Source organism: Barbus barbus, assembly GCF_936440315.1.
Source record: "Barbus barbus genome assembly, chromosome: 44".
NCBI lineage: Eukaryota > Metazoa > Chordata > Actinopteri > Cypriniformes > Cyprinidae > Barbus > Barbus barbus.
The window spans coordinates 23,994,597-24,022,528 of NC_136722.1; the positions used below are offsets into that span (position 1 = coordinate 23,994,597).

General features: G+C 40.8%; 2 protein-coding genes and 1 gene segment (V, D, J or C); 2 read left to right on the forward strand and 1 right to left on the reverse strand.

Annotated features, from left to right (window-relative positions):
* Window positions 1-27,932, forward strand: part of LOC306863410 (Ig kappa chain V-III region MOPC 63-like) — a 773,265-nt gene that overhangs the window by 500,120 nt on the left and 245,213 nt on the right.
* The window catches only part of LOC306863399 (uncharacterized protein), a 41,305-nt gene that overhangs the window by 2,742 nt on the left and 10,631 nt on the right, over window positions 1-27,932 (reverse strand). Inside the window, exons 5-7 of the mRNA XM_079406726.1 lie at window positions 26,016-26,240; window positions 1,765-2,043; window positions 385-666 (exon numbers count right to left, since the gene is read on the reverse strand). Of these exons, the coding sequence (XP_079262852.1) occupies window positions 385-666; window positions 1,765-2,043; window positions 26,016-26,240 (786 nt within the window). The remainder of the gene's footprint in view (window positions 1-384; window positions 667-1,764; window positions 2,044-26,015; window positions 26,241-27,932) is intronic.
* LOC306863419 (uncharacterized protein) lies at window positions 5,910-26,760 on the forward strand. Of its 2 annotated transcripts, none has more exons than XM_079406751.1 (4): window positions 5,910-6,081; window positions 6,126-6,176; window positions 24,447-24,574; window positions 25,671-26,760. In XM_079406751.1, the coding sequence occupies exons 2-4, from the start codon at window positions 6,159-6,161 to the stop codon at window positions 25,918-25,920; spliced, it is 396 nt and encodes a 131-aa protein (XP_079262877.1). In that variant the 5' UTR covers window positions 5,910-6,081; window positions 6,126-6,158; the 3' UTR covers window positions 25,921-26,760. The 2 variants fall into 2 exon arrangements, with proteins under 2 accessions (XP_079262877.1, XP_079262878.1); XM_079406752.1 differs by having other exon boundaries at window positions 25,794-26,760.

Consider the following 27,932-nt stretch of genomic DNA (forward strand, 5'->3'; position numbering starts at 1 on the left):
TAGCTGTTTTTTGTGTTTATTTTGACTTGCTTTAACTCTAAGATGTAAAATATTATGTTAATATATATATTATAAACTTTTCATTTTTAGTTTACAGTACCACTATATATATATATATATATATATATATGTGTGTGTGTGTGTCTGTGTGTGTGTGTGTGTATGTGTATAAACATATTGTTTCAATATGTATTGTAAACATTGAAAAAAAATTTTTTTTCAATGTTATTACGTAACTGAGATATGCATGTATATTACAAAAAAACAGCATGGTACCATGTCCAGAAAATACTTTCTGGTACTTTTTTTGTTAGTACCGGTATATGCAGTATTAGTGGTTCTGTTAATGAAAGTGTGAGGTAAGGCGGCTGTTGTTGTGTTTACCTATAACTTTTATCTCCTGAGCATCAGAATCTCCTTCCTTCTGTGCAGCTTCTGCACTGATGTGGCTGAACCTGTAGGTGGCGTGACACCAGTACTTCCCGTCATCACTTTGTGTGGGGTTGGTGATGGTGTATGTGTCTTCAGATGTGCTGTTGATTACTGTTTTATTCTTATAGAAGACGGCCTTTTCCAGCTTTGGTCCACCCCAGACTGCACACCTGAGAGCCACAGGCTCCCCCTGCAGCACAGGAACGGCCGGAGAAACCAACATCACCATGAGCTCTGAGAAACAGACCAAACACAGGTCAGACTGCACATCCTTCATCTGCTGTTTCATTTAAATATCCAGTCAAATTAAGATGTGAGTTTTGTGGATTTTAATTCATGTCTGTTTGCTTTGAATTCTTTCTAATGCCAGTGCAAGTAAAACCTGACAAATGTTTAGCAGGCATACAGATTTAAAATAATTTTTTTTAGGAAAACAGTCCAAAATGTTGATGACATCACATTGCACTTGCAGGTGTCCAAATAAATGCTCTGTAGATTGAGAACGGCCCTCATGCAACCAAATAGCAAATCTCCATTTTACTGTAAATTTTACTGGGCTATTGCTTATTTAAGCAAAATGGGTTCATTAAATAATGTTTACATAGGAAATGAGTGATTTCAGAACAAGCGAGTCAACAGATGCCATACAGTACGAGTATAGAGCTATAAAAACTGATCTTGAGACTTTTACAGACTTTGGTATCTTGGCAAATCTGAGCACAGTTTGAGACATTGTTGAGATCTTTTTTTTAACGTTTTAAAAGATACACATCTTCCAGTAAAATATCTGAGAAGCAGGAAATTACGGTTTCCTGTTGCTCTCCAATTTAGTCTCATGGCTGTTTATGAAAGGGCTTTGAGATTTTGTAGATCTTTCTTTCTTTCTTTCTTTCTTTCTTAAGCTCAATATGCTGTAAAATCACTTGCTTTTGTTTCAGACTGATGGGAACTAGCTGATAGAAAGCTGGTCAGAAAACGTTTTCTAGGAAAGAGCAGCCTGCATAGTGAATAGAGAAGTGGACTGCAAATTCAGCGGAGACATGCGATCACTCTGTGTTCAAATAGTAATGCAATCCCTTGTTTTGTAAATGGTTTCGTAGAATTGCATCTTATGATAATGTAAGCGCAACAAAAGAGATTTTGAAAAATGGTTCATGGTTTGCTTGTTTTGAACACCATTGACTTGCATTGCATGAACACAAACAGTTAAACGATTCTTCAAAGTATCTCTTTCTATCTTCCACAGAAGAAAGTAAGTCGTACAGGTTTAGAACATAATAAATTTGTACACACAGCTGCTGAAATACAACAGAAAGTGAAGTAATGAGTCACCTGTCTTTTTCAGCGTCACTGCATTGCTTCGAAGATATTTTTTCTTTTTCTTGCACCAGAAAGTGGCTCTTTCTGCCTCCTTTAATTCTGCAAATATAACAGCTCTCTTCATCTTCTCATCAACATCGGGTTCCATACTGAAGGTGTTCAATCCTCTCAACACAAAACAAGTCCAGTCCTTCAGGTCATCGTCCGCCTGCAGCACCAGGTTTCTTCCATCTCCTTTGGTCATCACAGCACCTCCTGTAGATGGAGAGAGCTGAGCGTAAGGCTCCAGTTCTGTAAGAGAAAGAGAGAGAGATCATGAGAAACAGCAGGAGGAACAGACGATCATGAACGTTTAGGATGGTGTTCATACCCAGTACAGTGAGTGTGACCGGGTCACTCTTCATTACGCCCTGCTCACACACATACACCCCGTTGTTTTCTTGTGTTACTGCAGTGAGAAGCATCGAATAATCCTCATGTGTTTGTGGTGTTCCGTTAAAAAACCATTTTGTTGGTTTACTCCCTCCATCACGGTTACAGATCAGAGTGACATCATCTCCAACAAACACCTGTGGGAACTTTGGCCGGACAAGTACTGAGAGAAAGAAAACAGACATATGAGAGTATTCTCTAACAGCTCTGGCCCAGCTCCGGGCCACACAATCACTTTTCCCTCGGCCCAAGTACCGCAAAGAATGACGGCCCTGAAGTGGCCCAGAACTGGATTAAAGACAAGGGCCACACATGGGCCATAACCGGCCCGAATCTCAGCCAGTTAATCACTCTTAACTGGCCCTGAACTGGGCAAAAACAGGTTTTATTATTGGTACCAATTCTCAGCCATAAGTTGAATGAATGAATGATGCATTTATGGGTCTCTCCTCACATGATCGCTTTGGGTGTACGGTAATACTTATAGTTAAATCTGTCAGTAGGTTAGCAGTGTATAGGCTTATAGTGTTTTTTTACTTCATTGTTGTATGTCTGTATTTATGTAGCACCGTGGTCCTGCGAGACACGACATTTCGTTCCACTATATGTCCCCACATGTAGCGGAATGACAATAAAGCATCAACACCACCCTTTAACCAGAAACCCCAAAACTGAGCCATAGCCCAGCCTAATTTTACCCAAACTATGTGAACAAGTCACAAGAAAATTCAATAATCAAAATTAGTTTATTTAACAATAATACACAAGCCAAAAAAATAAATAAAAAAAATATGACAGCTAGAATTGTTTAACTGTGTGAACACTATTTTAGTTGCCTGAACTGCCAACTATCAATTATTACTACATGAATCTATGAAAACAAATGAACACATCAGAATGTATGTATGAGGGAGAAAGTGATCCTATTTAGGATCCTCCTCAGGAAGTGAAGTACAGCTCTGCAGCCCCTCTTTCCTCCTCAAGCGCTCTCTCCTTCCTCCATCTCTATCAGCAGCAAGCTGAAGCCATCTTTGTATATTTGCTTCTCCTGATCGGTGGCATGTTGTGTCAGATGATTTTTCCTCACAGCAGCTAAAAGACAAAATACAAAAGTAATAAATACATATACAAACATTCATCCACCTACTGTAAATAAATTTGGGTAACAAATTAAAATAAGGTTGCTTCGGTTACATTTTATAAAGGAAATGATTGCTTAGGTGGCACTATTGAATGCTTGTACTAACTGGATGGTCAGAGTTTGACAACAGTATTTTGACAAACAAGACCATTTTAACGAACAAAAACCTTAAAAATGTTGAGATATGGAAACTGTGGTGTAAACAGAGTAACCAATGCACTGTTGAAGTATCGATAATGTAACACATTCAAAGCATAACATCTTATTACCACCTCAAAAAAGTGCATTTAATTTCAAAATGTACTGGTCTAATGCATGTTTTAGTAGCATTATTTAATAGTATGCAAAAATTAACATTTTAATTTGTGTCTATCTGGGACAACAGACCTCAGCAGTCCATGAAGTGAGCTTAGTATTCCAAAGTAGTGAAACATTCCACCTGATAAAGTTTCTATGTTGTTTTTGTTTTAAGTAATGTTCGCCCATCTTTTGGCAGAGAGGGATGGTGAACTTGTAAAAAGCAGAGCAGGGCTGATAACACAATCAGGGGAATGCTAAACTCAGTGGCCCAGTCAGCAAGAGAATCCCTCAAGTCATCAATAGTGTCACTGCATGCATCACTATGATCCTCATCAGACACAAACCTATCCTTTGGAATCTGCTCATTCCCTCCATCTCTGCTGCCCTGAAACTCCTCCTCAAACCATATTGAAGTTTCATCATTGAAGCTCTCTACTTTCTTTCAAACTCTTGCCTGTTCCACTCAGTATCTATTGACTCTGTTAGTTCATCAACTTTTTTTAATGCCCGTCTTCTCACATTGCTCCTCTCATGTAACTCCAATTACCCTCCATACCAATAGTCTGTCTCAAGTTTTCTTGCCCAAGCACAGTCCTGTAAGAAAAAGAAAAGAAAAAAAGATTAACATTGAATATGCCTATTCAACTATTCAAGATTTACCAATATAGGATAATACTGCCTGCAGCTCTAATAATTTTGTTAGATCAAGGAATGTGAGTGCTTTTAGGCCAGAGGTTCCCAACCTTTTGTTTTTTAAGTAACTGTAATTTCATTGTTTTTATCAGTCAATTTATATCCACATCTAAATATTTTATATTTAATTATTTTATCCATAGTTATTACATTTGCTTTAATTTCATAGGATAATAAAAGTTTTGCCGTAAGTGGCCAATTGTTCATGTCATTCCTAGATGTGACCTCTAAACATTACCAAGGTTGAGAACTATTGTTTTAGACAACAATGAAATCCACTCGATCCATTCATTCTTTCAGTGTAGTTATTTTAATAGTACTTTTTTTCCTCTCAATCCCCTAAAAATATGGCACACATGAGAATGAGATGACTAACAGGACATGAAATAACTAAGCTAACTAATAAAAGAAAACATGCTCTTTTTATGTGAAACAATGATTAATCCAGATTTGTTTCTATGATGCAAAATGCTTACAAAATAACAAATTGCTTTCTTATTGTTTTATTTATGTGTACTTACAACTTTTTTCATTCACCAGCCAATTTGGCTACTTAATATTTAAGCTATTACAGGCCATTCAGAACGTCTACTAGCTAAAACAAAAATATCAGAAATATCCTGATTATCAACGTCACAGATTAGACTTGGCTATAATTCAATCTGATTATACAACCATTTAATCACTTTCATCTTAAGTCAATCACTGTTGCTGATTTAGTTGTGCATTTCTCCTATAATTTTAACAGCATTACATTGTTCTGCAGACCTGATAGGAAGCACCGCGCCTCGGATATCCTGCAGGCCGGACTATCGCACCCCGGTCAGGTCAGTCTGTACTCGCGTTCTCAACTTCAAGGTGGCATTGAATCAGATACCATATACATGTATTGCATCTAAGGTTAGGTCATACACAACATAAGTTCACTTACCTGAACAGTGGATGTCTGGCAGACGTCTTCTTCACCCTTCAGCGGGAGAAAACTAATTTCAACTGATGCTGTATCTCGTGAACCTCATTCACCAACCAGAAAAGCTGCTGTTACAGTGGAGATCTCGCCAAAGTAAACAATAATTGACCGCCTAGTTGTCACTTTACATATTTTCAAATAAACTGTTATTTAAAAAATATAAATAAATAAATTCTATATATATATTGTAAGTTTTTAACATGATTTTGTGGTGCATAAATAAATAATACTTTGTAAACTAATTCAAACTCAATGAAAATGTATGTTTTGTTCAGGTCAAATGGATTTTGGATTTTTTTATTGATTATTGAATTTTGTGAACATTGCTGAAAATGAAATACTATATTAATTATTTCTAATTTTTATAATCTGAACATAACTTTTTTCACTGACTCATATATAAATCAATTATTATAATTATTAAAATCATTATGTTTCAGATAGGGAGAGAGAGAGGGAGAATATGAATCTTGTCTTAGTAGCAGGTCTAAATACTTATAATTGTCCAGTACAAAAAGTATGGCCCATAATCGCTACTAGAGCCCTGTATTTCGGCCCGGACCCGACGGGCCCCGACTTTTTTACGCCTCTAGGGCCGGTCTTCGGGCCAATTTCCACGTCATAATTGAGAGGCGGGCCGGGCATCGGGCCTGTTTTGGGGTTCTCCTTATTTTTATATTGTAGACATCTATCGATTAGTGATTTTAAAAATCTCCGCGCTGGAGGAAACAACAGGAGACCGTGCCGCGTCTGAGAGCAGCTCGATGGTGTTTAGTGTCCCGCAGCAGCAGCAGTGCGCGAATAGTTCTGTGTTCAAATGCACGCAATAGGCTAAAGCTTGCTGCAAAACCCCAGCAAACATAACCATGAATGTGTCTGCGGGAAATAGTAAGGAGATATTTGAATATTTACTAATAAACTAATGTTTTCTGAGTCTGTGTTGCAAGGATGAAGTTGCTGATCCTGCGTCTCCTCATTAGACGTGCCTTTAGAGAGAAATGCGTCTTTATTGATTATGATTAAGATTATAATAAAACAGTTTTTTTTTATTTATTTTTTTATTTCGTTAAGTAATAATTTAAAGCTTTCTATAGATATATTTATCATGTCTGTGAGGCATGTATTCGCTCAGCTCGGGGGGGGGGGGGCGCTCGCTAAAGCATGCAATGGCTTTCTTATGTGCTACTGGTTTCACTTTCGCTTTTGAAATCGATCACGTTCAGCAAGGACTGGAGTATGGAGAGGATAGAAAGTGGGAGCACAGTTACTCGTTTGGAGGGGCATGGTCTTAGCCCAGTCAGGAGTGCCGTGAAAAATGATCCATACTTCATATCTGTATTATAATTCGTCATTATTATTTTAAATCAGAGGGTTTTAAAATGTTTAACCAAAAGAGCTTGTCAGTAAAACTTCGCAACGCCATTGGATCCTCAAGCTCTCTGCTAAAGCTCTAACTCCACCCCGCCTCCTTTCAGATTGACGCGACGGCGCAGCCTGGAGGAAACACCTCGCAATGCAAGGGTAAATAAATAATAACTGATATTTGAATAGTACAGCGTTTTCTTTACTCAGCAGGCTCGTCCAGGGCGGGCACTAGTGACTCGCAGGGCGGGCCAGGCCCCCCATTGTCCGCCTATGCTGCCTGGGTCGGACTCGGGCCGGTAATTCTGATAAACTGTCGGACCTGGGCCGGGCTAGGGCCTAAATTTGAGGCCCGTGCAGGGCTCTAATCGCTACACTGATCTGGGCCACACACCTCCCATCCACAATTGGCCAAAATGTAGTCTGCCGTCATGCATGCAGTGCTATCATTGCCACGTATGGCCCACAGTTGGCTGACATGATGCATGCCAGTGCTGGTGTCCTGACATTTTATCCGACCCGTCAGCTTTTCTTATACCGGGGCTTACTGCGCATGCGCACATCAATATTTCGTCCCTTTTCTCACGCTGAACAACAATATTTAATGCATCTGCATTACTGTAAGGGGTAGTTTTAGGGTTGGGGTAGGTGTAGACGTTAATAAAAAACAATCTAATAGGTAGAAAAAATGATTTATTGTTGGTTTCCGGTAGCTGTATCCCTTCTAGCCACAACCGCGAATATAACACACGATTACTGTATATACACTACTGTAAGGGTAAGTTTAGGGTGTGGTAGGTGTAGACATTAATAAATCATAATTTAACAGGTAGCATTTTTCGTTGTCGAATTGTACTACCTACTGTTTTAATGGGAGGTAGGAAAATCCGACAGGGTAGCACAAATCGACAGAACACCGGCAACACGCCAGCAGTGCCATTATGAGGCCACATTTGGGCCAAGTCCGTTTGCTATGTGGGAGGTTGTCTGACTACTTTGCTGCACACTTTGCAGCAAAAAAAAAAAAAGTTAACTTCCTGGAATGGATGTTTAAAAGGTTAATTTGTTCATTCATTCATGCATACATTTATGCATTCCTGTGTGCTTACATGAATTACTGCATGCATGCATTTATGCAATAAATACATAAATGAATGCTTTTCATGACTATGCTAAAAACATCTAGATGCTTATTGTGTGACGATCTCTGTGACACTAGATCTACACACATTATAAATGATTAAAATCTGCACTTGAATTTACTCTGCGCTTGAATAGATTTAATGCTGTATGATATTAAATCTTTTGTTGTTTTGAGGATCAGGCAGAAAACATCTGTAGGCACTGAATTTTACCACATGTTGTGGTCTATAGACAAGTGTGTCATAATATTACATGTTTATGCATTTACCTGTCAGTGTCTGTCCCTTGTTCCCTCTTATGAAAGCCAACAACACTGTGACATAAAAAGATCAATCAGAACTGGATTTTATTTCTGGATTAAGATTGTACAGCTTTAATTCATGCAGAGACAAAAAATGGTCAGTTTGTTCAAAGCTCTTTGGCAAATTACAAAGTTTCTCATGTGATACAGATTTATTGGAGTGAGCCAGATACACCACTTTAAAGACGTACAAAAACACTTCCACAGACTTTCTCATGAACTGTTCCCATCTGGTGGAATGACCTGCCCAACTCAATCAGAGCAGCCGAATCCTTACCCATCTTCAAGAAACGGCTAAAAACTCATCTGTTCCATCTTTACTTGACCCTCTAACTCTAGCACTCTCTATTCTAATTTTATTTTATCTTTGTCTTTTTATTTAAAATAAAAAAATAAAAATAAAATCCTTCTTATGTAAGTCGCTTTGGATAAAAGGTCTGCTAAATGACAAAATAAAGAAATAAATAAAGGTCATTCCACGAAATCGGGACCTTTTCCACTTGGAAAAAAATAATAAGCTAATTTAAGTTTAATCAACAGTTTTATATATCCATGAAATAAGGCACCTTAAAATGACCACGTCAATTAAGATTTTATTTATTTATTTTTTTACAAGAGAAATATTACAAAAATGGCTTTGTCCAAACTAAAATATAGTTAAAGTTACAATGGAAAAACCTGGAAAGTTGTATCAAATATAATTTTCACAATTTTTAGGAAATGAATGACAGCAACAGGATTGACCAGAGTAACAGGGATGACAGGACACACATTCTTCAGCACACGGCACATATTTGTAATACTGTAAAGTTTTACCCTTTTAAATTGCATATAGTTGTATAATTGTAAACTTGCTATAGATTTATTAGTCAATCAAGTCAATTTTATTTATTTAGCACTTTACACAATTCAGATTGTGTCAAAGCAACTTTACAATGTTAAACATTACAAAATGTCGATAATGTGGGAGGACAATAGCAAACAGCCAATTTTGCTTTGTTGACTTAGCACATGACATTTCTAGGAGATCTAATGTTTTAAGGGTATTGCAATTAGATGCATGCAGATATTGATTATAGTAAACGTAAGTAATTGTTTAAATTTACATTTTAAAAACGGTAACAGTATTGACATTGGATGATGCCCCTCCCCCTCGCTCAGCCAAGCCTCATAAATGATGAAAAATAGAACATTATAGAGGAGTGAGAGAAACATGCTTGTGTTTTCAGTGTCGCAATCCTGGTTGAGAAATGATGTATCCTCCTGGAAATAATGCCACTTGATTGTACAGTATTTTACAAGGGTTTTTTTTTAACAGGGCTGACATCAGGGGACACCAATAAAATTATTTATATTTTATAGAAGAAAATTATACTTATGGCAAAAACATTGTTTAACAATGAGATTGTATTTAGAATAATATGCAAATGTGATTTTTGTTCACATTAAAAATTAAAAGTCCTGCTGAAAAAGAAAAAATCATAGCGAGGGACAGGCCAAAAACCTTACCTTTATCAGCATAAATGCTATTTAAAATCATATTTAATTGACTTTAATTTAATGTAATATTGATAAAAGGCTACATAGCATTATGTTTTTAAATCACACATTTATTTGTTCTATTAATTCTGAAAACCTGGGGATTCTTCCCCATTTTAACCATAGAAATAAACATAGAGTTGTGGTTCTAGAGAGTATAATTCTACTCTAGGTCTAGGCCAGTAATCAAATGCTGTAAATTAGTGACATATGACTCTAGCAGACAGTGTTTTTACCTGCCAGTGTGAACAGAGACCTCATGTCCATCAGCAGATCTGAACCGTGCTGTCCGTCAGAAAGAGAAATATGACCGTCTGATGGACAGAAAACATGTGCAAAGGTGGCTTTTTAAGTTAAAGAAAACCTTTCATAAGTTTTCCTGTCTTTTTGACATTATGTTGTCTTCGTCTCTGGTCTGATCTTTTCTTGATATAACTGCATTGACATTTCAGACAAGTCACATTTGAAAATGTTTTTAAATTATTATGCGTTTGACAAAATACTTTCACTTTCACTACAGACTTCCCACAAATGTTTGGAAAAGTTATAGCCTAGCCTACATCTTTTGAAAAATCTAAGGGTTTAGCTTCATGTTATCCGTTTGATGCTTCAACAGTTATATAGTCATTTGTGTCAAACATGCAAAATCAAAACAGGACCACTTTCATACCTTTATTATGAGTAATCTTGAGACAAATCCAATCTGTCGCACTTCAGTTAAAGAAAGCGTCAGTGAAAAACAGCTTGTCCCCATATGTGTTAAATCCAAGAAATATTCATATATCTCCATAGTTTACAAAAGATTTACCTTCAAGATCTGTCCTCTGTCGTCGTTCTCCAAAAAGAAGAAGAAAAAAGCAATCTGAGTACCGTTGTGTTTTTGTTTGGTTTTATTCCAAACTTCCCGTGGCTGTATAATCAGATCTCAGACTGCCAATGAGCCTATTACAATTGCAACGAACTATTTAGGAAAAAGACAAAACAGGAACACCCTTTTTGTTCCTCTGGCAAACATGGCCTATTGTTTTTTTTGTTTTTTTTCCTTTAAAAAAAAAGAAAATCTGCAAAAGCAACTTCTATTCCAATATGCTTCAACTTCTTTGTTTTAAAGGTGAATTCAGGTAAAGTGGGCCACTTTTTGTTAAACTTGTATATACCAGACGTTTATCTTTTCTTTTCTTAGTTTACTTCATGCACTCCAGACAAATGTCTTTTCAGGTAAAGTGGGCCATCCATGATTTATCAAAAAATGATCCTGTATTTTAATTAGAAATCGTAAAAATATTTATGTGTTTTTTATGTTTATTGGCACATTATCAAACAAACATATTCAACAACATGTTTTAAAAAAATATAGCCTAGGATATAAGTAAAATGAGTTTTCTTAATTAATGCGTAAAATTCAAAACTGATCTATTAAAAATTAAATTTGATTAAATTTAACAGAATTTTGATGAAAAAAAGAGAACTCTACAACATATTAAAATGAGGCTATAACACATGCAACAACAGACAGGCTATTAAAAAAAGAGATATTTAAAACATAATATTGTAAAAATGAACTTTAATTGTGACAGTTTCTTCTGCTGTTTCCTTTCTTGACTTGAATTTCCTGACTGCATTCTCATTTGTTTTCTAAAAAGCCAGTTACAGGTGCTGGTCATTAAATTAGAATATCATGAAAAAGTTTATTTATTTCAGTAATACCATTCAAAAAGTGAAACTTGTATATTAGATTCATTCATTACACACAGACTGATATATTTCAAATGTTTATTTCCTTTAATTTTGATGATTATAACTGACAACTAATGAAAGTCCCAAATTCAGTATCTCAGAAAATTAGAATATCAATTAAGACGAATGCAAAAAAAATGATTTTTAGAAATGTTGGCCAACTGAAAAGTATGAACATGAAAAGTATGAGCATGTACAGCACTCAATATTTAGTTGGGGCTCCTTTGGCCTGGATTACTGCAGCAATGCGGCGTGGCATGGAGTCGATCAGTCTGTGGCCCTGCTCAGGTGTTATGAGAGCCCATGTTGCTCTGATAGTGGCCTTCAGCTCTTCTGAATGTTGGGTCTGGCGTATTGCATCTTCCTCTTCACAATACCCCATAAGTTGTCTATGGGGTTAAGGCCAGGCGAGTTTGCTGGCCAATCAAGAACAGGGATACCATGGTCCTTAAACCAGCTTTTGGTACCTTTGGCAGTGTGTGCAGGTGCCAAGTCCTGTTGGAAAATTAAATCTGCATCTCCATAAAGTTGGTCAGCAGCAGGAAGCATGAAGTGCTCTAAAACTTCCTGGTAGACGGCTGCGTTGACCTTGGACCTCAGAAAACACAATGGACCAACACCAGCAGATGACATGGCAGCCCAAACCATCAATGACTGTGGAAACTTTACACTGGACCTCAAGCAACGTGGATTATGTGCCTCTCCTCTCTTTCTCCAGACTCTGGGACCTTGATTTCCAAAGGAAATGCAATATTTACTTTCATCAGAGAACATAACTTTGGACCACTCAGCAGCAGTGTCATGGTTCATGAATTCACTGGTTTCTTCATGTCTTGTGTATTGTTGTTCTCTGTGTGTGTGTGTGTATGTGTGAGTGGGCGTGACCGCTCACTCCAGTCATCAGCGCGCCAGCTGATCTCAATTCCCGCACCAGCTGCTGCCAATCTACTCACCTATAAAGTCTCACCGCACTTTCCTCTCCTTGTCAGATCGTTGGTTGATGTCCTCAGTGTGTCTTCGCGTGTCGTCTGCTGCCTGGTTCCTGGTCTGTGTTTCGTCTTCGTGGTTCGTCTCACCTGGATGTGCACCTCTGCTGGATTCACCAACACCACTCACCACCTGCACGCTGTCTGTCGAGTCCCTGCGCCACCTGCCCACCCGAGAGACTTTGTAATTCAGTTTGTGTCCTCTGACCATTAAATATATTATTGCTTGCATCCTTGCTTCCTCCTGATTGTTCCGTGACAGAACGATCTGACCAGACATGGAAGCAGCAAGCAGTTCCTCTTCCTCGCTGGAAGATTTCATCCGATCTAGCGTAGCGCGGATGGATACGCAGGAGAGGAACATGCAGGAATCGGGTCGGGTTATTCAAGCCCTGGTGACGCAGGTGTCCGAGCTCACCCAGCAACTTCAACATCTGCGAGTTCCCACTGCGCCACTCACACCGCCGGTTTCCCTCGTACCACCTGAGAACCCCTCCCCATCAGAGCCCCGCCTACCTTCTCCCGAATTATATAGCGGTGAGCCTAAATTTTGCAGAGCGTTTCTGACTCGATGTTCCATGCATTTCACCCTGCAGCCCAGAACATTTGCTAGTGAACAAAGAAAAGTGGCGTTTGTGCTCACATTACTGACGGGGAGAGCGGCGCTATGGGGAACAGCGGTGTGGGAGAACCAAGATCCATGCTGTGCCTCGTTCGAGACACTCTCCGCCGAGATGAAGAGAGTCTTCGACCGTGCGGTCGCGGGAAGGGAGGCGGCTCGGGTCCTTGCGGATCTCAGGCAGGAGGAGAGATCTGTGGCCGACTACTCCATTGAGTTCCGGACCTTGGCGGCAGAGTGTCAATGGAACGAGGAGGCGCAGTGGGATATGTTCCTGCATGGGCTGGCTGATCGCGTCCAGAGAGAGATTTACACCTTGGATTTGCCGTCCACTCTCAATGGCCTGATTGAGCTGGCTATTCGGGTGGATTCCCGAATCTCCAGAGTGGAATGCCGGGTGTCATCCGCTCGGGTTCCAGCATCCCAGGATTTACGAGCCAGCGGCAGGGACGTGGTCAGCCCCGTCTACGATCACGAGCCCATGCAGGTAGGGCGAGCTCGGCTTTCCCGGGAGGAGAAGGAGAGGCGGAGATCCCAGGGCCTTTGCCTTTACTGTGGCGCCGCAGGACACTTTGCTTACAACTGCCCGGTAAAAGGGCAAGCCCGGCAGTAAGGTTGAGGCTACTGTCGGGTGGGATCTCCGCTGAGAAGACCTCATCGACATCTACACTCCTCCCGGTAAGACTACGATGGTCAGCGCACACGCACGACTGTCATGCACTGCTGGATTCTGGGGCTGAAGGTAATTTCATGGACTACACATTTGCTCATAAGACTCAAGTTCCCCTTCTACCCCTCACGCAGACCATTGCCGTGCACGCCCTTAATGGCCAAGCCCTTCCCACTATTTCATTCACCACTGGACCCGTCACACTCATCGTATCTGGCAACCACACGGAAACCATTTCTTTCTACGTTCTGGACTCCCCCCTTGCACCCATTGTTTTAGGTCACCACTGGCTCACCAAGCACAACCCCAGGATCGATTGGAAGCAGAAATCAGTATCGGAATGGAGCAGTGAATGTTATGAGTCTTGTCTTGTGTCTGCTTGTCCGTCCGTTTCTGTTTGTACGTTTCAGGAGGAGGCAGTGGATTGGTCAAACGTGCCCACGGAGTATCACGACCTGAAGGAGGTGTTCAGTAAGTCTCGTGCTGCTTCTCTCCCTCCGCATCGTCCCTATGACTGTGCTATAGAGTTACTGCCAGGTACGTCTCCGCCTAAGGGCAAGTTATATTCACTTTCTGTTCCAGAGAGAGAGGCTATGGAGAAATATATTTCTGATTCTCTAGCAGCAGGGTTCATCCGTCCCTCCTCTTCTCCAGCGGGGGTGGGGTTCTTTTTTGTGGGGAAGAAGGACGGGTCCCTGCGACCTTGTATTGACTACCGAGGGCTGAACAACATCACGGTAAAGAATACGTATCCTTTGCCACTGATGTCCTCAGCCTTCGAGAGGTTGCAGGGAGCGTCAATCTTCACTAAACTGGACTTACGTAACGCTTATCATTTGGTCCGCATTAGGAGGGGGGATGAATGGAAGACTGCCTTTAACACCCCCAGGGGGCACTTTGAATATTTGGTCATGCCCTTCAGGCTTTCCAACTCCCCGGCGGTCTTCCAGGCACTCGTCAATGACGTGCTGCGAGATATGGTCGATCAATTCATATATGTTTACCTGGATGACATATTGATTTTTTCTTCTTCTCTCCAGGAGCACGTGCAGCACATTCGACGAGTGCTTCAGAGGCTGTTAGAGAATAGGCTTTTTGTCAAGGCAGAGAAATGCGCTTTCCACGCACAGTCTGTTCCTTTCTTAGGGTACATTGTGTCGTCTGAGGGAGTGCGTATGGATCCTGAGAAAGTTAAGGCTGTGGTGGATTGGCCAAGTCCAGATTCCCACAAGGCCCTGCAGAGGTTTCTGGGGTTCGCCAATTTCTACCGGCGGTTCATTCACAATTTCAGCCAACTAGCCTCTCCTCTGACCGCCTTGACCTCCCCCAGAACTACGTTCAGGTGGTCAAACGCAGCTGAGGCTGCGTTTGCCAAACTGAAAGGCCGCTTTGTTTGAAAGGCCCATCCTTGTTACCCCTGATCCATCACGTCAGTTCATGGTGGAGGTCGATGCGTCAGAGGTGGGGGTAGGTGCAGTGCTATCCCAGCGTTCTCCTGCAGACGATAGAATGCATCCATGCGCGTTTTTGTCTCACCGGTTGTCCCCTGCCGAAAGTAATTATGACATTGGTAACCGGGAGTTGTTGGCAGTCAAGCTAGCATTGGAGGAATGGCGTCACTGGTTAGAAGGGTCGGGGGTACCTTTTATCGTATGGACCGATCATAAGAATTTGGAATACATTAGAACTGCTAAGAGATTGAACTCCAGGCAGGCTCGGTGGGCACTTTTTCTCGGACGTTTTGACTTTACTCTCTCGTATCGCCCGGGTTCCAAGAACATCAAACCGGATTCTTTATCACGTATTTTTGACCGTTCCGATCGCCCGTCTACTCCCGAGTGCATTTTTCCGGAGACCCTAATTGTCTCCACACTCACATGGGAGGTCGAATCGAAGGTCAAGACAGCCTTACAAGGGGTAACGCCTCCGGTCGGCTGCCCACCGAACCGGTTATTTGTGCCAGAGGGATTACGGTCCGACGTTATTCAGTGGGGTCATTGTTCCAATGTGGCTTGTCATCCAGGAGTCAGTCGCACTACATCTTTAGTCAAGCAACGATTTTGGTGGCCGCTTATGGCTCGTGATGTTCACAGTTTTGTTTTGGCTTGCTCAGTTTGTGCCACTGGTAAGACTTCCAATAGACCCCCAGATGGGCTCCTTCAACCGCTGCCGGTCCCTTCGAGACCCTGGTCCCATATCGCTCTAGATTTTGTCACCGCCCTCCCACACTCTCAGGGTAACACGGTAGTTTTGACCGTGGTGGACCGATTCTCGAAGGGGGCCCACTTTATTCCCTTGCCCAAATTACCCTCAGCCAAGGAGACAGCGGTAACAGTCGTTGACCACGTCTTTCGGTTACATGGCCTCCCGACGGACGTGGTTTCCGACAGAGGACCCCAATTTGTGTCCAAATTTTGGCGAGAGTTTTGTAAATTGCTGGGTGCTACTGTTAGTCTGTCCTCAGGGTTTCATCCCCAGAGCAATGGTCAAACTGAGAGAGCCAACCAGGATTTGGAGAGAACGTTGCGATGTCTGGTCTCCAAGAATCCTTCCTCATGGAGCCAACAACTGTCAATGGTGGAGTACGCCCACAATTCGTTACCAGTGTCATCTACGGGCCTGTCTCCGTTTGAATGCAGTATAGGTTACCAGCCACCAATTTTTCCTAGTCTGGAATCCGAAGTCGCGGTTCCCTCCGCCCACGCCTTTGTCCAGAGGTGTCATCGCACTTGGACTAGAGCCCGCGAGACTCTACTCCAGGTGGGAGCGCGCACCAAGGCCAAGGCTGATCGCCACCGGTCTAGACCTCCCGTATACGTCGTCGGTTCCAAAGTGTGGCTTTCTACTAAGAACATTCCTCTCCGCTCCGTGTCTAATAAACTTGCTCCTAAATTCATTGGCCCGTTCGCTGTCACCAAGATCATTAGTCCGGTGACAGTCCGCCTCAATCTCCCTCCAGTGTACAGGAGGATTCATCCCGTTTTCCATGTGTCCAAAATTAAACCCGTGTTTTATGCACGCATAAATCCGCCAGCCCCGGTTCCCCCACCGCCGCGACTTGTAGAAGGGGAACCCGCTTATTCGGTCAATCGTATTCTGGACTCTAGGCGGAGGGGACGCGGATTTCAGTACTTGGTGGACTGGGAAGGTTACGGTCCGGAGGAGAGAAGTTGGGTGCCTGCTAGAGACATTCTGGATCACTCCCTTATTGATGATTACAATTGACAGGTAAGGGAGTCTGGGAACACCAGGAGGCGTTCCTAGGAGGGAGGGTACTGTCACGGTTCATGAATTCACTGGTTTCTTCATGTCTCGTGTATTGTTGTTCTCTGTGTGTGTGTATGTGTGAGTGGGCGTGACCGCTCACTCCAGTCATCAGCGCGCCAGCTGATCTCAATTCCCGCACCAGCTGCTGCCAATCTACTCACCTATAAAGTCTCACCGCACTTTCCTCTCCTTGTCAGATCGTTGGTTGATGTCCTCAGTGTGTCTTCGCGTGTCGTCTGCTGCCTGGTTCCTGGTCTGTGTTTCGTCTTCGTGGTTCGTCTCACCTGGATGTGCACCTCTGCTGGATTCACCAACACCACTCACCACCTGCACGCTGTCTGTCGAGTCCCTGCGCCACCTGCCCACCCGAGAGACTTTGTAATTCAGTTTGTGTCCTCTGACCATTAAATATATTATTGCTTGCATCCTTGCTTCCTCCTGATTGTTCCGTGACAAGCAGTCCAGTCAAGACGCTTCTGACGCTGTCTCTTGTTCAAGAGTGGCTTGACACAAGGAATGCGACAGCTGAAACCCATGTCTTGCATACGTCTGTGCGTGGTGGTTCTTGAAGCACTGACTCCAGCTGCAGTCCACTCTTTGTGAATCTCCCCTACATTTTTGAATGGGTTTTGTTTCACAATCCTCTCCAGGGTGCGGTTATCCCTATTGCTTGTACACTTTTTTTCTTCCACATCTTGTCCTTCCCTTCGCCTCTCTATTAATGTGCTTGGACACAGAGCTCTGTGAACAGCCAGCCTCTTTAGCAATGACCTTTTGTGTCTTGCCCTCCTTGTGCAAGGTGTCAATGTCGTCTTTTGGACAACTGTCAAGTCTTCCCCATGATTGTGTAGCCCAGGGGTTTTTTTTTTTTTTCCAGGGGGGCGCCAGCACCTGTCAAGGGGGGCGCGAGCATCAATTAATTCAGAGACATTGCCTTGAAGATTTATGAATACGAGCTTTCAAATCTTCAGCCATCCGCTAGGGGGCAATCTGACTCCCGCTGTTAGGCGACAGTGAGAATGGTGTAAAATGATTTACGGTTAGTCATGTCAGAAATCCAACCACGGATTGGCATGTTGTTATCTCAGAAACAGACTCAGCCATCACACTGAATCAGGTAAGCTGGTTATATGTTTATGTTTCTTAATGCTACGCACTGGAATCGCAGCAAACAATATGTGAATGATGTTCGCACACTTTGGGCTCGCACGGCGGGGGGGGGGGGGGGGTGTTGAGGGGGCGCGAGTGAAATTAGACAAACTTGGGGGGGGTGCATGTCCTAAAAGGTTGAAAACCCCTGGTGTAGCCTACAGAACTAGCCTGAGAGACCATTTAAAGGCTTTTCCAGGTGTTTTGAGTTAATTAGCTGATTAGAGTGTGGCACCAGGGGTCTTCAATATTGAACATTTTCACAATATTCTAATTTTCTGGAATACTGAATTCGGGACTTTCATTAGTTGTCAGTTATAATCATCAAAATTAAAGGAAATAAACATTTGAAATATATCAGTCTGTGTGTAATGAATTAATCCAATATACAAGTTTCACTTTTTGAATGGTATTGAAATACTGAAATAAATAAACTTTTTCATGATATTCTAATTTTATGACCAGCACCTGTATACATGTCAATTAAAAAAAAAATCGGTGAATGTCAATGTATTTAATAAATGAGAGTAGAATTAATGAAGGTTTAGGGTGGCCCACTTTATCTAGCACACTTGGCCAAAGTGGGCCATCAATATTTCACCATATACAGATTCTCGTTTGGCTCTGTTCGAAGGCGGTCGCATTTTTCTTCCCTCCCTCCCTCCTGAACTTCCCTGCTTGCTCTCTTGTATTGTCCTGTCCTTCTTAAGAGACTCTCGCTGCACTATTTACAAAACCGAAATTATGGATCTGATCAACTGGTCTCTAAATGCAATTGACACCATCTTCTCGACTAGGAAAGCGGGATCTGGAGAACCGGAATGTCCCGCTGGGACGTTTGCTGCTGGCTACACGATGGACGCATGGGAGAGATGGCGGGTCGTGTGTCTGGCGGCTCTCTCCGTGGAGGACATTGAAGACATCTTCTTATTCGGAACAATGATAACTGGGTTTCTGCTATTGGATTAGGCGTTGCCCTAAACTATCAGAAAATCAAGGAGACGGGACTGGCTATCCAAAACCTCTCACGGCTGCCCGTCATGAAAAATTGATGGACATGGAGATCAGAATGGACAATGAGAATAGCTGTGAAACTGGAAGACAGCTGTTCGCACTAAGACAAAACAATCTTATCTCTTTCCGGCTTCCCACAACAGAACGGCTTGGCAAGGCCGCTCTGGTATCAACTCTCCGGTGAATACTGCAGGGAGACGCTCTTTCTTCCATTCCCTCCTCCCAAAAACACCTTGTTATTGTCGGGCGCTTGTGCTCTGTCCAAGGTCGTTTCCATGGCAATTGCTATGTCGCATCACAACCTGCGAACTGAGTCGACTGGTTTGGAGTGCTGGCGAAACGGATTTCAAGGCATACGAACTCACACGAACTTACACATACACACACTCATACACCTCCCTACCCCCATCCCACGCCTTCGTCGCTTCATCCTGTCAGGTGTTAACGGGTCCGTGGGTTTGCGCTGTAATGGCTGCTGGCCGGATGGCTGTTTCGTCTGAACTAGGATTACTATGCAAGTTATGTTCCTGTGTTGACTGTGCTTTATGCTGAGGTTTTTTGTCTGTTCTCACACTGCACTCTCTTCCAAGGACGTAGTGTGAGGACACTTTTTTTTCTCCTCTCTTTCCTCATGTTATGCTGTATTTCTTCTTCTCTATTGCATTTCGTTGCCTTGTACCTACATGTGCAATGACAATAAATTGAATCCAATCCAATCCAATCCAATATATATATATATATATATATATATATATAGCAGTGAATTTTTGTCAGGACAAAGGAAGAGACCAAGGCTTCATTTATATACAATTTAATTTGAAAAACAAGGATTTTATGAGGAACAGGAATTAAAAGTATATAATAACTAAAATGACAAACCAGTGTGTAACTACGAAAACCACCTTGTGGTGAACCTCAGCAGGACTGGCTTTGATAATGGCCACCAAATTTGCCCTTTGGTGAAAAAAGACTGAACTACAGTTGCATTGCAGTAAAAATGTAATATTGCATGTTGCATTCAGTTATACAGCTGTGCTCTATTTGATGTACATCCACAATTAAACAAGCTGAAAATGCATGAAACTCTTAAAATACTTACAACCTACTTACCAACCTAGTAAAAACAACCTACAAAACAACGAGCATGAAGTAAAATTAAAGTCTGAAGATAAACTTGATCAAACATTGAAATAGTGCAAACAGACTACAGTGCATTTACAGTTGGATGAGAGTGATACTAGCTGAGAAATATCGTTACTTATTTTAATATATAGCATAACCTGTATAACTATAAATTCGCATAGATATTCCCAATAACTGATTTTGTGCAATTCTGGGTTTGATGCTTGTTTATATGTGATGCTTTGGAATTTCTGTGCTTTAGTACGGTGGCCGAGAGAGCTCAACGCGCTGCAACTTCAGAAAACACATGCAAATAGAAAAATTTTGCATGTGTTGTGAGGATTTGCAGCCTTTCTTAATTTGCATGTGTTGTGAGGATTTGCAGCCTTTCTTAATTTGCATGTGTTGTGAGGATTTGCAGCGCATGTGCTGTCAAAATGATGAAGATGTTTTCTTGATTTGCTGGTGTTTTTTTCTATTTGCATGTGTTTTCTGAAGTTGCAGCGCGTTGAGTTCTCTCGGCCACCATACTTTAGGCCTAAATCCTTCTGTGTTATTGTGCAAAACTTACATTTTTTTGTCTTCTTTGTCCTGTTATATACAGAATTATGTATCTGAATTCTCATAAATGTGTCTGAATGTGTGAATCTGTGTGTGATATCTTTAATCTTGTTTACTATTTTTGTGTGTGTAAACTATATATTTATATGCTGATGTGCTTATATGCTTTTATATTATGAGATTATTATATTTCTTTCTTTGATTGATTTTAAAGTTAAATTGTGTTAGTTCTTCACCAATAGCGTCTGGAAATGCTTCAGTGTAAAATTAGAAATGTTTGTTTGTTATTTGATTTTGTCCTTCAGGAACTGATGTGACGGTATAAAGTGGCGTTTCTGATCAAAATAGAGTCGGATCTGAATGAGAGTTGCCGTGATTTATCTGGGATCTCCTGAAACACACTTTTGAGGAGGATTTTGACATAGTTGCAGGTTAAAAGGTCAAGATCATTACAAATTACGTTCACCCTCCAGAACATCTCTAGGTATCCCAAAGGTGACGCTTATTTTGTCAAATGTATTATTTGAGAATATTATCGTAATCTTCATAATATTAAAGGAATACTCTATCCAAAAATAAATTTATTGTTATTTATGCAGTTCGAAATGTATATTAATTATATCATATACAATCAAAGCAACTCGAGCGAGAAATGATGGTCCTCTGTGCTTTCGGGGCAGTTCTCTGGAAGGCAGTGGTGCTTTACAGCGAAGAACATTTTCAATATATTTTTTGTTTATAGGTTAAACTTTTTTTTTTGAATGTTTGAAATATCAGTATTTTTTTACACACACTTGTCGTTTTGTTTCAAAAGACTTTGATTCATTAACCGGAGTCATGTGGATTGCAGTCGTCTTCGCTTTGTGTGGTTTTTGAGGCGTCAATTTTAGAGATAAACCTTGCTCTTATGGACTCACAGAGATTGATTATTTTGCTAAAAATCTTCGTTGTGTGTGTATATGTGTGTGTATTTATCTTATGTATATAAAGATATATGTGTGTGCAAATGATTTTTCTTTTTTTTTGGATGGAGTTCGAAGTATTCTTGTAATACATTACATTTAATACAATAACCTGCATTAAACTCTTTTACCTTTTGGCAAGGTTTTTAGAAAGACTGCATTGCCAAACAGCCATTTGACTATTGTGGTGCTTATTCTTTCCCAGATTTCCTCTTTCTTTCTCTTTGCACTGTCACGGCCTCATAATTTTTGTCTTTCTGAGGAAGCTGCTCTGCTTCTCCGGCTGGCTTTTTAGAGTCGTCTGAACTCAGTGTGTGGTACACCTCGGCTTTGACGCTCTTAAGAGCCTCGTACCCACCTTGACCTTCACTCTGACCCTCTCCAGGTCCTACTGTGTGGTACACCCCCCCCTCCTCCCTCTTTTGTAGGGGTTCGTAACCCCCCTCGACCTGGTCCTTGTTCGTGCTCTCGCCCAGGGTGTGATAAACCGCCTGATCCTTGTCCTTGAGTTGGATTTGCTCATAGTCTCCACCTGTCGTCTCGTCTTTATCCCCTTTGGTCTCCTGGATGCCGCTTCCTCCCCGTCTGCGTTTCAGCGCAACCAGCAAGACGATCAACAACCCGAGAATGATCAGAATCACCGCCACCATGATGGGCATCACGCTTGTAGAATCTTGTTCTAAGAGAAAGAGAGGATGCAAATTCATTCTAAAAATAAAAATGAGAAGTAGTGTGCTTGCATAATCCTGAAGTGAGAATTCAAAGTGACTAATACTTTGCTACACTCTACATGAATATGCACGGAAAATAAAAAAGAGACCATAAAACTTTGCGTGCTTGTGTTTTGGCGTGAAACTTTGGGTGTCACAAACACTTTGAGAATCGTTTCTGCTGTTGATTACCACAGAAAATAGTCTACATTCATCCCTCATCTTACAAGAACAAACAAAAATTGTGTTAATGGCAGGGTTATTACTGTTCAATTCAAATTAAAACCATAAAACATTTTTTAGAACTTATTTATATTTAAATATGTGCCAAATTATTCTATATTATTATTATACACTCACATCTAGAAATCACAAATAAAAATGACAAACAACAAAATAACGAAAACCTTAACTAAAATAAAAAAACAAAACAAAAATATGAATAAAAACAGTAATACAATGAAAGTCTTAAGAGCATGTATGTTTGTTTGTGTATGAGTACTTTTGTAGCTGTAGACGTTGCTGAAACGGGAGAAACCGTTCCCACAGTCCTTCCGGCAGCTGTACTGTCCTTCTTCCTCTACGGTAATAGACTGGTCGTTTTCAGGTAGTTTCGTGCGTGCGTATGGGTCATTAAATTGTGTGTGGTACCAGTGGTTGGATGTGCAGTCGGCAGGACAGAGAGGGCAGGAACACTGCAGACTGTTAGTAGATCCTGAAATCACTGCAGCAGGAGGTCCACCTGTAAAACAGAAATAAAGACTTAAAAACACATACTGTGGTGCACTGATGATTTCAGATGAATATAGTATTCATATACAGTGGTATTTACGCAGTGCCTTTACTTCATACTGGACTGTAACTGGTCCAAATTAGGCAGAAAAAAACAACTAATTAAAACAATTCCCCCTTTATTAAAGCAATAAACCAAGAAAGCCTGTGGTTTTAGTTTTACCCTGTGTAAATGGGTGATTTTTAGACACAATGCAAATTTAATGAGAATTTCAGATGTTTCTGTTTATTACACAATGATAATCAGATGTTTTTGTGAATGTGTATCTGTAAGCACACACAATATGAGTGTTAATGGTGTTAATTCAGTGGCTGTTTTGAAGGTTAACGGGTGGCACATGCTGCTAAGAACATGGGTTAAATAACTAGCACATCCTGATTTTACCAAATGCATAAATGTAACCGTTCTGACAGAATCAGTGAGTGATTTGTTAGACCAATTCAAACTGATGAGTGATTCTGACTTGTAAGCTTGTAAGTCATTAATTCTGACTGTTTCATAATAAGTCCATTTTTCATGGATAGGACCACACTGGTCATGCAGTATACTTGCTTGCTTTTGCATGCAGCCAGTGAAAAAGAAAAAGAAAGATGTGATAGGTTGTTTTCATTTTTTTAATAGCTGTTTTTTGTGTTTATTTTGACTTGCTTTAACTCTAAGATGTAAAATATTATGTTAATATATATATTATAAACTTTTCATTTTTAGTTTACAGTACCACTATATATATATATATGTGTGTGTGTGTGTGTATAAACATATTGTTTCAATATGTATTGCAAACTGAAAAGTCTTTACTCCTCTGTATGAACATATGTAGTGCTTTAATAAATTATCATATATTTGTGTATAGTGCTTAAATATATTATTGTGTTTTTTTTCCCAATGTTATTACGTAACTGAGATATGCATGTATATTACAAAAAAACAGCATGGTACCATGTCCAGAAAATGCTTTCTGGTACTTTTTTTGTTAGTACCGGTATATGCAGTATTAGTGGTTCTGTTAATGAAAGTGTGAGGTAAGGCGGCTGTTGTTGTGTTTACCTATAACTTTTATCTCCTGAGCATCAGAATCTCCTTCCTTCTTTGCAGCTTCTGCACTGATGTGGCTGAACCTGTAGGTGGCGTGACAGCTGTAATTGCCGTCATCACTTCGTGTGGGGTTGGTGATGGTGTATGTGTCTTCAGATGTGCTGTTGATTACTGTTTTATTCTTATAGAAGACGGCCTTTTCCAGCTTCGGTCCACCCCAGACTGCACACCTGAGAGCCACAGGCTCCCCCTGCAGCACAGGAACGGCCGGAGAAACCAACATCACCATGAGCTCTGAGAAACAGACCAAACACAGGTCAGACTGCACATCCTTCATCTGCTGTTTCATTTAAATATCCAGTCAAATTAAGTTAAGATGTGAGTTTTGTGGATTTTAATTCATGTCTGTTTGCTTTGTATTCTTTCTAATGCCAGTGCAAGTAAAACCTGACAAATGTTTAGCAGGCATACAGATTTAAAATAATTTTATTTAGGAAAACAGTCCAAAATGTTGATGACATCACATTGCACTTGCAGGTGTCCAAATAAATGCTCTGTAGATTGAGAACGGCCCTCATGCAACCAAATAGCAAATCTCCATTTTACTGTAAATTTTACTGGGCTATTGCTTATTTAAGCAAAATGGGTTCATTAAATAATGTTGACATAGGAAATGAGTGATTTCAGAACAAGCGAGTCAACAGATGCCATACAGTACGAGTATAGAGCTATAAAAACTGATCTTGAGACTTTTACAGACTTTGGTATCTTGGCAAATCTGAGCACAGTTTGAGACATTGTTGAGATCTTTTTTTTTAACGTTTTAAAGGATACACATCTTCCAGTAAAATATCTGAGAAGCAGGAAATTACGGTTTCCTGTTGCTCTCCAATTTAGTCTCATGGCTGTTTATGAAAGGGCTTTGAGATTTTGTAGATCTTTCTTTCTTTCTTTCTTTCTTTCTTTCTTTCTTAAGCTCAATATGCGGGCATATCACTTGCTTTTGAGACTGATGGGAACTAGCTGATAGAAAGCTGGTCAGAAAAAGTTTTCTAGGAAAGAGCAGCCTGCATAGTGAATAGAGAAGTGGACTGCAAATTCAGCGGAGACATGCGATCACTCTGTGTTCAAATAGTAATGCAATCCCTTGTTTTTAAATGGTTTCGTAGAATTGCATCTTATGATAATGTAAGCAACAAAAGAGATTTTGAAAAATGGTTCATGGTTTGCTTGTTTTGAACACCATTGACTTGCATTGCATGAACACAAACAGCCAAACGATTCTTCAAAGTATCTCTTTCTATCTTCCACAGAAGAAAGTAAGTCATACATGCTTAGGACATAATAAATTTATACACACAGCTGCTGAAATACAACAGAACGTGGAGTAATGAGTCACCTGTCTTTTTCAGCGTCACTGCATTGCTTCGAAGATCTTTTTTATTTTTCTTGCACCAGAAAGTGGCTCTTTCTGCCTCCTTTAATTCTGCAAATATAACAGCTCTCTTCATCTTCTCATTAACATGGACTCCTAGACTGAAGGTGTTCAATCCTCTCATCACAAAACAAGCCCAGTCCTTCAGGTCATCGTCCGCCTGCAGCACCAGGTTTCTTCCATCTCCTTTGGTCATCACAGCACCTCCTGTAGATGGAGAGAGCTGAGCGAAAGGCTCCAGTTCTGTAAGAGAAAGAGAGAGAAATCATGAGAAACAGCAGGAGGAACAGACGATCATGAACGTTTAGGATGGTGTTCATACCCAGTACAGTGAGTGTGACCGGGTCACTCTTCGTTACGCCCTGCTCACACACATACACCCCGTTGTTTTTTGGTGTTACTGCGGTAAGAAGCATTGAATAATCCTCATGTGTTTGTGGTTCTTTGTTAAAAAACCATTTTGTTGGTTTACTCCCTCCATCACGGTTACAGATCAGAGTGACATCATCTCCAACAAACACCTGTGGGAACTTCGGCCGGACAAGTACTGAGAGAAAGAAAACAGACATATGAGAGTATTCTCTAACTGCTCTGGCCCAGCTCCGGGCCACACAATCACTTTTCCCTCGGCCCAAGTGCCGCAAAGAATGACGGCCCTGAAGTGGCCCAGAACTGGATTAAAGACAAGGGCCACACATGGGCCATAACCGGCCCGAATCTCAGCCAGTTAATCACTCTTAACTGGCCCTGAACTGGGCCAAAACAGGTTTTATTATTGGTACCAATTCTCAGCCATAAGTTGAATGAATGAATGAATGATGCATTTATATAGTGCTTTTATTGTGTAAATATTGTTTTATTGTGGGGGTCTCTCCTCACATGATTGTAAAGCGCTTTGGGTGTACGGTAATACACAATAAAAGTTAACCATATCAACACCACCCTTTAACCAGAAACCCCAAAACTGAGCCATAGCCCAGCCTAATTTTACCCAAACTATGTGAACAAATAAGTCACAAGTAAATTAAATTATCAAAAATAGTTTATTTACCAATAATACACAAGCCAAAAAGAAAGAAAAAAATATGACAGCTAGAATTGTTTAACTGTGTGTATGAAACTGTCATATATTTGAGACTTTAACACACCCTTCAGCACAACAGGTCCAGTGTACAGCAGAAATTGATGAAATTCTGTGGCCTTCCACCTACATCTTTCAGCCAGTGTACGTGGTCTTCTAGTGGTCTTCTACTCAGAAGGAACGTAATCCCTCAAAGAAAGCAGCCTCTCTGAAACCAAGGAAGCTTGACTGCTTGACATATGACAATGCAGGGGTCCAGGAGGAACCATCCACAAATCAAGCAGACGCCTCATAACCCCTAAGCATACTAAGTGCATGTAATCATAACGGAAGCTGGCAACCATTCATCAGTTCTACGCTTTGCACTTAAATCAGGGAATGTCATTCGATGTCCTATACGGACACCAGTTTGGTGACACATCCATGGTATGCACAGTATGATTTCACACCTTTGACAAAGGCTTGGGCTGGGGTGTCACATACAACAGAGCAGATGTTCAAAAAGAACCTCTTTCCTTGAAAAACAAACCCACTGCTCAGTGACTTTAATTCACTCACCAGATGTTGCAAATACTCTGACAAAGACTTTGGTTTAGTGTTGCCACAAAAAAGACCAATCAGCACTGGTTTCTTGCTGTACCCCTGCAACATACCAAGAATGGGCCAAAACTGAGTACTTCTACTTTTGAACAGGGGTAGACCATCAAAATTCAGCTGTAATTTAAATGAGTGTCTATCTGGGACAACAGACCTCAGCAGTCCATGAAATGAGCTTAGTATTCCAAAGTAGTGAAACCTGTTCCACTCAGTATCTATTGACTCTATTAGTTCATCAACTTTTTTTAATGCCCGTCTTCTCACATTGCTCCTCTCATGTAACTCCAATTACCCTCCATACCAATAGTCTGTCTCAAGTTTTCTTGCCCAAGCACAGTCCTGTAAGAAAATAAAAGAAAAGAAAAAAAGATTAACATTGAATATGCCTATTCAACTATTCAAGATTTACCAATATAGGATAATACTGCCTGCAGCTCTAATAATTTTGTTAGATCAAGGAATGTGAGTGCTTTTAGGCCAGAGGTTCCCAACCTTTTGTTTTTTAAGTAACTGTAATTTCATTGTTTTTATCAGTCAATTTATATCCACATCTAAATATTT